Genomic DNA, 10,599 nt, shown 5'->3' with positions numbered 1-10,599 from the left:
ACTGTTCCACAGCTGCTCCTTTCATTTCAAGCTCCATTTTCTTCCTTACTGGTGGCCCAACTGTGGAGCACAGACTTGAACACAAGTTCCCAAGGCAGGGAACCTGAGGGTCATGCTCTCCCTCTCTGGCCAGCTGCTACTTACGTTCCTGTCCGCTGCTCTCCTGGACCAGGTTCTCTTTGCTCTTGTAAAATGGAAACTTTCGAGAAAGGCGGAAACTCTTTTTACGTTTCGTTTTGATCGACTGAAGAACATGGAGATGGAAGGGAGGACAGAAAAAACAATGGTGTTTAACACGTGGGAAAAATTAAAATGAAGAGACAACGAGGAGATGTGTCAGGGCAGTTACCCTCAAATGAAATCATGGAGATTACATGAAAACTGTAATGCAGGAAAAAAATTAAGCGTGGAGAAACACATGTGGTAGGGGTGCTGGCAAGATGATGGGGCAATCAGCTCTGCAAGGGTAGCCAGGCAATTCTCCCTTCCTTGTCCAACCACTAAGTGCTCTCCATGGCTGGCATGGGCTGCTACCTTCACCTGCACAAATTGTGTCAGCTCCCACCCACAGGCTGCAGTGGGATAGGCTCTGCTCTCCCACCATTCCAACCAGGGGTCCTTCCCCAGTGCTACTGCACTGTCCTGGGCTCCTCTGCTCATCCCCTGCAGAGTCACAGAGGATTGGTGCCAAGCAGCGCAGGCCTAGGGCAGGTCCAGTCGCGCTGCTCTTTGCTTTGGGATTGCTCCAGCTGCCCCACCCAGAGCTCTGGCTGCTGGGAGTCATCCTGCCCCCATGAGCTATTGGCTCTGGGCATTCCACTGAGCCCCAGCTTGGCACTTACCCTGTTGGACTCAATCATGCCAGTCCTGGCATGGAACTTCACCGTTTTCAACCGTGCTCTCTCCTTCTTTTCCACCCTGATCAGAAGCCAAAAGGAAGAAAGAGCTGCTAGTCCCGTGCATGTGCTTTCCATGCCACCCACTTAGCTCCCCAGGTGGCTCTGTGCACCCGCAGATGGTGGCCCAACTGGTGCAGGGCAGCTTCTTCCCAGAGAGTTACAAAGGTGGAGCCACCGGCCTGGCACCTAGACCAAGGCCAGCATCTGCAAGAGCAGGAGAGAGGACAAACCAACCTTCCCCAAAGGGGTGGGATGGACAACAGAAATAGGGGTGGCTCTGCAGACCCGATGGCAGTGGCAGCCAGCTTCTCTGCTCCCTGTGACTTCCCATCTCATGGGACCTGGCTCACAGAGCTTGTAAGGTTGTCAGAGGACATGAGAAGCAGCTTGCAGTCACTACTGTGACTGTTATCACTTGGAGCCCCGGACTGGCTAACACCAGCTCTCCACCCCACAGGGACCACAGAGGGGGGGCTGAGCCCCTCCTCACCTGGAGTCTCACCCAGCTTTAAAGAACATCTCCCTGGGCAGACCTGCACACAGCCCCAGCTTGCAACCAGGGTGCCCTTCACACTGCACAGCCACAGAGGGGCAGGTGGGCTAGAACCAGAAGGATATCACACCCTGGGCAGACCCCTGAGGGCTGCAGGGCCTGCAGCGGCTGGGGAACTCTGGGAGGCACCAACCATGGCAGATCCTGCAGATGGACACTCACCTTTTCTTGCTGGGGATGACCCCGATCTGCTCACTCTCGCCATGAGGAGTGACCAGTCTGGCTTGCCACCACTCATCATCCGAGGCGTTGATGACGTGCAGGATGTCCCCATAAGAGAAGCTGAGCCCCTGGCTGGGCAGGCAACTGTCCCGGGTCCGGTCATAGTCAAACAGGGCTCTGCAGAGGAGCAGGGAGAGGAGCAGTGACTTCCCTGATCACATCCAGGCAATGATGGCAGCAGCATTGCCACCTTCACATCCTACAGGATTTAAATGCAGATTTTTGGGAAGCCTTCTACTGAGGCAAGACATGCACACCCCACCACTGGTGACCTCAGCAGAAGCTCTGCAGAGCTTCACAGGAGTGCTGGACACAAACAACTGCCTCTTGACCTGAGCTGCCAGAGGCACATGGACCACAGATGACTGAGGGTGGCTTTGGTCAGTGAGCAGACCAAGCTTAGGCAGCCTCAAGAAAGCAGCAGTGTGCAGGAGGGCAGCAGGGAGCTGGAGTGTGGGGCTGCTCCCCAGCACAGGGCTGAGGAGGAGGGCAGGGAATGTCAGCCCCCCGGTGGGCTGAGGCACAAGCAGAGACCACAGGGTGCTCTGAGCCTTCACTTGGATTAGCCACAGGGGTATGTTAGTACAGAGCCTGTGAATTAGGAATGTATCTGAGGGTGTGTGTGTATATATATATATCTGCTTCCTGAACTGATCCTTTTCAGACTCCTCAATACTTCCCCTGAGAACAACTTAGTTTAAAATTATCTTCATTATTAAACTAACCAGATACAGAAAATACTTTATTCTTTTTTTTTTTTTTAAACAAACCAGAGCAGCAACAAGGACCCTCCTGCTCACTATCACACCCAGCACTGTAGTCTGTACCCACAAGCTGCACTTGGAAGCTTCACGTGCAACTCATTCTGCTAATGTCAGATCTCAAACTGTGTCCTCTGTGATACATTCACTTTGCAAAAAAAAAAAACAATAACCAAAAAAAACAACCAAACCAAGGGACCAACCAGTAAAAGCATCACTGCTGGCAGCAAAATCCCTGGGTTTGCTCCTGGGACATCAGCCCTGCTCACCCCCCAGCCCAACATGAGCACAGGCACTGCAAACACTGGCTGGCTGGTGGTTTAATCCTGGCACTAAAGAGCCTTCCTCAACCAAGAGAAACACCCTCTGCCCTGCTAATTACCAGCTTCCACTGCAAGGAATCCCAAGGAGGTCTGAAAGCACACAATGCAAATGGAAGGGCTGAGGGACCAAGCAGCAGGTCCTTAAGCAGCCCTACACATCCAGGTACATGCAGCAGCCACCAGGTCACTCACTCCCCCTTTCCCACCTTTCTCAGGGCTGAGGCAGCTCTCTTTCGTTCCCTCTGCACCCAACACTGCAGCCAAAAGCAAAGCAGCACAGCATGCTTTGGCTGGAGGCAATCAACCCTTGCAGGCACCTCCTGGCCAAAAGATAAGACTGTGCATGGCCAGCAGGTCCCTGCAAGGCCAACACTGTTGGAAGCAAAACACAAGCCAAGGCCTCAGGAACTGGTCAGGCCGGTTCCTGAACTGAGGAAGCTTGTACCCTGCCCTGCAGAGCAGTGCTGGCCCCGCGGCTCCCTGCCTGCCCCTGCAGCAGCCACTGGCATCCCAGGGCAGGCACACCAAGATTTATGCAAGGGCAGGACACCTGGAAAGCCAAGATACAAGGTATGTCCTTCCTCAAGGTGTGATGCTCCTGGAGATCAGTCCCTGGCCAGGTTGACACCCAGGACCCACTAGCTGGGTGCTCAGGGTGCAGGGGCCAGATGGCAGCGTGGCTGCTCCACTCCGCCCCTGGGCCAGCTCATGGCACACAGGACGAGCAGCCAGGAGAACAGATGGTTTGGCTGGAGGGCAGGAAAGCAGTGCCAGGGACTGGGCATCGCCTCCTCCTGGTGCCCAGGCACAATGCTTGCCTGATCCCCATCCCTGCCCAGCCCCAGTGGACTTTGCCCCGTGGCAGTGCAGGCCAGCAGTGTGCAAACCTGCCTGTGCTGTGCAGCTCCCAACACACAGTGAGCACCAGCACCCCCAGATCAGCTCCAACAGGCACCCAGGTGCCCAACTCCAGCCCCACTGACAGCACGTGGGCTGCTGCAATGCAGCCTCACAGACCTGACTCAAGCAGTTGGGTAGCAAGTCCTGTAATTGATGTCCTGTCCACAGCACAGCAGCTCAGCTGGTTTCGGGTAAACTGTGCTTGAAACTACTCCACCCAGAAGGGCTGGGACAGCCTGGGCACCCAGCAGCTCTTGCGAGAACATGTGAGGGGTGTGGGGCTGCCAGAGCTGGGGAAGGTCAGGAAGGCCCATGCTGGGGAAGAGCTCTCCCCTGGGGTCACCCTCTCAGCAAGGTGCTGCCCAGCACCCACCTGAAGCCACCTGGGTGCGTATAAGGGGACACAGCACTGCAGAGGCCACCAAAGCCACACTGACGGATGCATCAAGAGATTCAAGATGCTACAACCAGCCCGGAGGCAGCAAGGAGCATGCTGGTTGCAAGCACGACCCAATACATGCAGTACCTATCCAGGCAGGAAACAGAAGACCCAGAGTCTCAACTAAAGCTGACCCAGCCTAACCCCTCCTCCACCCACAAGGGTGCCCATTGGACAGCAGGGGAGCAAGGGCAGGGCCAGCAAGAAAATGTTTATTCAACATGGTGCCAAGCTTATAGACCATCCCCAGCATGGAGCCCTGAGATGCTCTGTCAAGGAAGATACCTGCACAGCCTCACAGAAAGGCATGAATTGCAGGAACCCAGAGCTGCAGCTCTCCCCTTCTGTCAGGCTGGGCTTGCACCAGGTCCAGCAACAGCCTGAAGCCCCTCTGCATAGAGCAACAACGCAGCCAGAGATGCAGGTTGAGGCTGATGCAGACTGGGCCCCTGCCACCCTTCCCATGGGGAAGGAGAAACATCCCTTGCTCCTGCCAGCTCCCACCTGCAACCAGCTGTGCAGGGCAGGGATTTACACAATTGTTTTAATTCCAAAGTTAAAATTACTTACAAGTGTCACCCTACTTGTGCTGTGGAAGGCCGGAGGTGGCAGGAAGCAGGCAGTAAGCAGGGGCTGTCCTGTCAGTGCAGGACTTGTGGCAGTTAGAGCTGCATGGCTGCTTGACCCCAGCCTGTCCCATGCCTGGCTCGGGACCAAAAGCGCATCCAGGGCTCAGAGCAATAATCTTCCTAAGAGCTCATCTCCCTCCAGAAAGATCCTGCCACAGCAATGGCAGGAGGAGATGGGAAGAAGCCTGTTAGCAGGGAGTAGTTTGAGGAGAGTGCCCCGAACACTGCCCTGAGCTGTCTAGAGCAGAAGTGGTGCAGAATTCCTGGCATTTCCTCATTTCCCATTTCTCAGTGGGTTGGCCAGGCCAGTAGCTGCCCAGGGCTCTGTAGAAACACCAGTGCTTTCCAAAGTGGAGCAGCCCTCAGAGGAGGCACTTGAGTGCAAAGCACCCAGAACTGGTGAAGGAGAGCAGTAGCACTGCTCTTCCTCCTGCACCCTCTGGGCTTTATGATGCCCCCCCCATCACACTCACTTCCCTGGCCTCCCAAACACCCATCTGCAGAGATGCTGCGTGGCCCATGGTCCCAGTTTGCACTGGGGGGGACATATCCACCCCACCCAACTGCTGCTGTTTATGATGCGGGGGCAGGCAAGGGGGCAGGCAAGGGGGCAGGGCCTTACCGGACATAGAGAGATCTCTTCTCGCTTGTCCGGAGGGAGCCGGAGCCAGAGCTCATGCTGCTGTTCATCATCTGCTCTCTCAGGTCGTGGATCTTTGACTCGAAGCGGCTGTACTCTGTGGGGAAAGGGTTGATCAGTGCAGGCAGGAGTTGCCCCTGAGCCACAGACCCATGCTGAGAGAGGCAGTATTCATGGGGCACCTTCCCCACGAGCCTGTTCATCCCTGCATGAGACAGGATGAAGCCAAGAGGCTCCAGCACCCTGCGGGAGTCCAGACAGAGCATCAGGAGCACAAAGGGCACTGGCTGCTCCCAAATCCACCCCAAACACCGCCCCCCCCAAAAGACAGCATGGGCAAGGGCTGCCAAAACCTCCACCACTGCTGAGCTGCAGCTCAGCAAGGGAATGGGTGGGCAAGGCTCAGCACATTGCTGATCTACAGATCAGTTCAACACAGGCAGAGAGAGAGAGCCCCTCCAGCAGATTGTCACCTGCTGGCTGGAACAGCAAGGCACGCCTGCAGCCATTGGAAGGTCCCACCCACTGCTCTGCCGGCAGCATGGGGAAGTAAAAGGCAAAGCACAGCCCCCTCCCAGGGAAAGGGAGCAAGGAGAAGGAATTCACCTTTTGCTCCTATATCCCAAGGGCAGAGACCCGCAGGAGGTGCCGGGTCCCGGACCCAGCAAAAGCTGCCACCACCACCTCCCCAGCAGGCAGGAGCAGCCGCCACCCTGTCTCCTGCTGCCGCGCCAGCCCGACCTTCAGCCGGGTGTAAAGGTCAGGCCGGCAAGCAGAGGGTGGAGGCTCGGCCCTGCTTACCCAGGGCTGCCGGGGAACGTTTGCGGGAGCTGAGCCACTACGGCGTCGTGACATTAGGGAAGCTGCTGGCACTGCCACAGCCCACCCTGGCAGTTCTCACCCCAATACCTTGATTTTGTTCCCTGGGCACACTCTACAGTTACATCTCCATGCCCCAGCAAGAGGGAACCACTCTCATATCTGCTGTAAAACTTGCCTAGAAAACCTTCTCCACAACCCCGTGTTTTAGATGTGTTTTTTTTTGTGAACCAGAGCAGCTCAGCAGCAGAGGCTAGCACTCGGTGCAGAGCAAAGGATTGTGCAGGCTGCTGGCTGGCCTGCAGAGCTGGCCTGCACTGGGGCAGAACAACTCACTGCTAAGAAATGCACTGTGGGCTGCGCTGGAGAGCCAGCCCCTCGTTGTGAAAGGGGAAAACCTCAGTGCAGACACACACGGGCTTATGCAGCTGCAGCTTAGCATTTCCTGACTATCCAGCCCTTCACTCTGCGGCTGAACCCACCCAAGCATCTCCCTCCTGCACTCAGCTGCTAATGACGTCTTTTTACTTAAAAGACTGAAACAAAAAAATAAAGCAGATACACAAAAACTGCCAAGCAGCACACAGAAGCACCACATTAAGGATGTTTCCCTGCCACAGGACATCAAGAGATACTACACGCTGGGCAGGGTCAGCTGCTTAATGCAGAGGTCACCAGCTTCCTAGTGACCCCAGCTGCCCCCTGCCAAGGGGACCCACTGCCCCTGCCTGACTTCCTGCTAGCACAGGGAACGAATTAGGCAGCCAGGCATGGGCAAGGTGTCATTATTTTGTAAGAAAACTGAATTCTGTCACCAAAGCGGCACTTTTCCACTCGCCAACCTGCACTGGGGTTTTAAAGAGCTCCTAGCAGAGCGAGATGAGCTTCATCCTACTCTGCATCTCCTGCCCCACACCAGGGTGGGCTCATTCTGCCCCAGGAAGCCTGTGAGCTCTTACACTCCATAGGAGCAGCCGTCAGAAGTGGATACAGCTGCTTCATAAATTCTCTTTGGTACGGAAGCGCTATTTCCCTTGAAAGGGTACTGAGGTGGTGCTACAACCCCTGTCCCCAGTCAAGTTGTCCAAAACCCTTCCAGGAACTCAGACTCTCAGTGCACTCCGCAGCCAGGGAGCTGCTGCTCCCGGCCATGTGGGCTTGCATGCCTTCCCTAACACCCTTCTCCACAAGAAGCCTGCTGCGGAGGACACACCACCCAGGATCAGCCTGGCAGCAAAGGGCAAAAGCAGGTTTAGGTGCCACTGACATCAGGGCAGAGGTGTTAGGAGGGCAATCTTTGGGTGCCACTGCCCTACCACCAACCATGTCCCTTGCATGCAACCCAAAGACAGGGCTCTCAAACACCCCAGCCTTGGTCAGGGCACTCCATTCAAAGGGACTTTCCAAATTTTGTTGGAATGGTCGTGCTGCTTGGAGGAACTGACAAAAGTCATGCCTGCATGACGAGAATCACAAGCCAGGCTGGATGCAGCAAACTGAAGAAGAACAGAGGCACTGCTCTGGCTTTATTCCCCAAAGAGCAAACACAGTCCCCATCCTATGAAGGGCCTCCCAAGGAGCCACCAACTTGTGCTCACTCTAACAGCAGGAAGGCATAGGGCAGAGGAGGAGCCAGCCCCAAAAACAAACCTGCCACTTCCTTCCCAGTGCAGGGGAGGCAAGATTATCCCAGGAACAAACATGGGATGCTCCCAGCTGCCACCAATCCCCCGTATCTGCACACTCTAGCAGCCTCCAAGACAATTCCCAGCTGGTAACTCCAAGCAAGCAGCACTCCTGCCTTTGCTCCCTGGCTCACAACCACCTTGCTTCCACACCCTGGAAGGAGATCTCTGTGCACAGCCAAGTTTCCTGGGAAGCTTGCTCATGGCGTGGCAGGGAGGTGAGCCCCACCTGCCCAGCATTCCTATGGGACTCAGGTGCCGGACACACTTATCAAGGCTGAAAAATATGCAACAGGTGATTCGGCACCTCTTGCCTCAAGTGGCTCCATGCCATGCACCAGGAGGGGCAGGACATTTGCTATTCCCACTCAGCAACTCAATAAAAACACTGCTCCACCCTCCTGCTGCTCCTCCTGTCCCAGAGCACAGGTACCCCTGGACCTGATCCTGCACCACGGGGTGAGCTCAGTGCTGGGAGCAGGATACAGCCTCAGTGTGCCCAGGCTGCAGACCAGTAAGATCAGGCAGGGATCGTCTGCCTGCACTGGGGATCCCCAGCACCAGCACACACTGGTGGGGTGCAGCTGCAAATATATCCAGTGGAGTCCAACGAGATGGTGGGTCTGAAGGCAATTTCTGGGCACCAGGAGACAGTGCAAGGGGAAGAGGTGCTGGCAGAGGGGAGCTGCAGGGGAAAGCAACCCTTGAGCATACATAAAGCCTCAGGTGCATGCCCTGCTCTCCCCAGCATGCAAACTTCCCTGCTCAGGGCCAGGCCAGCTCCACCAAGCTATCAGCAGAGACCAGGGATGCTTGGTCACAGGCTCCAACCCAGCCACCTGCAAAAACTACCCCCAGCTTCCCCTCCGGCCTGACATTTTACTGCCCTGACCCCACACACCTTCCAGCTGTGGGGTTAAAGTACAGACACCTCCCTGCAAAGGCACACATGCTGCAGGTCCAGGTGAGTGGAGGAGAACATGACCACTGGGAAAGCTTGGAGGGTTTTAGGAGTCACCACACAGCCCTGGCACTTCCCTTTGAACGGCCAGCTCAGAGAAATTATGTCATGTCAGCTTTTCTATTTCAGGTGAGGAATATCAAGGCTTTGTTGTGTGGGGTGTGAGGAGTGGGAATTGCCAAACCCAAGTGCTGGTGACAGCAGCAGGCAAAGGTCAGGGAGAAGATGTGCTCAAAGGGAAGTAACTTCAGAAAACATCTCAGAGGCACCATCACAGGGAGCAGCCTCCTCCTCCTTGACAGCATACAGCAGTGATCAGAGGCAGTGTGCCAGGCACAGGTACTCAAAAGAAAGGCCAGACAGCAGCTCTTCCTCCTGTCCTTCCCTGGTTGCTTTTGCTTCTTTCCACTCCTAGTGCCTGACAGGACCCCACAGAGAGGGCACCTCATCCCTCAAGACTGGCTCAAGTAGCCTTTCTGCTCCCTCAGAGCTCCAGTAAGGTCAGATGCAGAGCACATGTGCACTCATCCAACACCCCGTGGGCAAGCCTTACTCATGCTCATGTATAAAAGACAGGTACCATCCTCCATTTCCACTAGCTGGGAGAAACTTCTCAAAGCCCCTCTGCACCAGCATTTCCACCTTTAGGCATCCCACAATCCAGCTCTCCTGCTCTTTCCACAGCCACGATGCACACAGAAAAGGCAAACATAGGGGAGTACACATCACCTCAAGGGAACTCAGCCTTACCCACACCTGAGGTTTATGCCAGGGAGACCTTTCTCCTTGGCTCCCAGGTCTTGAAGCCTCTGGAGCTCTGAGGTCAACTCCCAAAATACAACAATCTGTCCTTTAAAGCAGAAGTGCTGCCTCCCAGCATGGCTGCAGCCTGTGTGCTGGCTGCCAGTAGCCATCACGGACCCAGAAAACCACCAGCTACAAAGCACTGACATGTCAACCTTGGTCTAAAGGGTTTTCAAAACGTTTTGTCCCGTTTGACATTTAAGAACCACTCTTGGTTGGTGTCTTTGCCAAATGTGAAGTGGCAAAGGGAGCCAGAAATACAAGAACATTAAGTGCTTCCTGGAAAGAAAGAAAGAAAAAAAAAAAAAAAAAAAAAAAAAAGCCAAAACAAACAAACCCCACACCCACAGCACACCCCTTGAGCAGCACTGACAGCTCAGCACCCCAATGGCCTCTGCCACGGAAAAGAAGATGAAGAGCAGGGACAGAGACCCTTAGGGCACTGCCCAGCAATTCCACCAAGGAGGCACAAGGGAAAGGTCAGGCAAGGGGTGGCACAATGGCCTCAGTGGAGAGGACCAGAGCTGCTGGGGGAGAAAACCAGCGAGGCACGGGAAAGACACCATCACCAGGGGATGGGAACTGCTGCATCCCAGCACAGTGACACTCGGGACATGGAAAATCATGGCAGCAGCCCTGCGAGCAGCTCCCGGCCCCTCACCCACCCTCCCCAGCACTCACCCTCCCAGCCCACAGGTGAGGCTTCAGCCCCACCAGCCTGGGGAGGGTTTCAGAAGGCAGGGACCAGCTCTCCCCCTGCAGCGACCAGCCCCTGGCTGCCCCACACAGGGCCCTGCCATCCCACGCGGGACCACCAGCCCTACACACACCTTTGCCGAGAGCCCCGAAGACCAGCACTAACGCAGGCAGCCGGCTGGGGCGGTGCAGCGGGCGGGATGTTGGAGCGGAGGACGGGCCCACACCCCGCACCGGTGACCCGGTTCCAGCCCCCCGAAGCCCACCC

General features: G+C 55.8%; 1 protein-coding gene across 1 annotated transcript in view; it reads right to left on the bottom strand.

The window, feature by feature from the left end:
• The window catches only part of DLG3 (discs, large homolog 3 (Drosophila)), a 48,881-nt gene that overhangs the window by 10,066 nt on the left and 28,216 nt on the right, over positions 1–10,599 (bottom strand). The window contains exons 9-12 of the mRNA XM_009997174.1: positions 6,028–6,107; positions 5,349–5,609; positions 1,615–1,791; positions 843–918 (exon numbers count right to left, since the gene is read on the bottom strand). Of these exons, the coding sequence (XP_009995476.1) occupies positions 843–918; positions 1,615–1,791; positions 5,349–5,609; positions 6,028–6,107 (594 nt within the window). The remainder of the gene's footprint in view (positions 1–842; positions 919–1,614; positions 1,792–5,348; positions 5,610–6,027; positions 6,108–10,599) is intronic.

The sequence above is a fragment of the Chaetura pelagica genome, unplaced genomic scaffold (genome assembly GCF_000747805.2).
Source record: "Chaetura pelagica isolate M959 unplaced genomic scaffold, ChaPel_1.0 scaffold344, whole genome shotgun sequence".
Classification (NCBI taxonomy): Eukaryota; Metazoa; Chordata; class Aves; order Apodiformes; family Apodidae; genus Chaetura; species Chaetura pelagica.
This window is presented reverse-complemented; position numbering and strand designations above follow the sequence as displayed.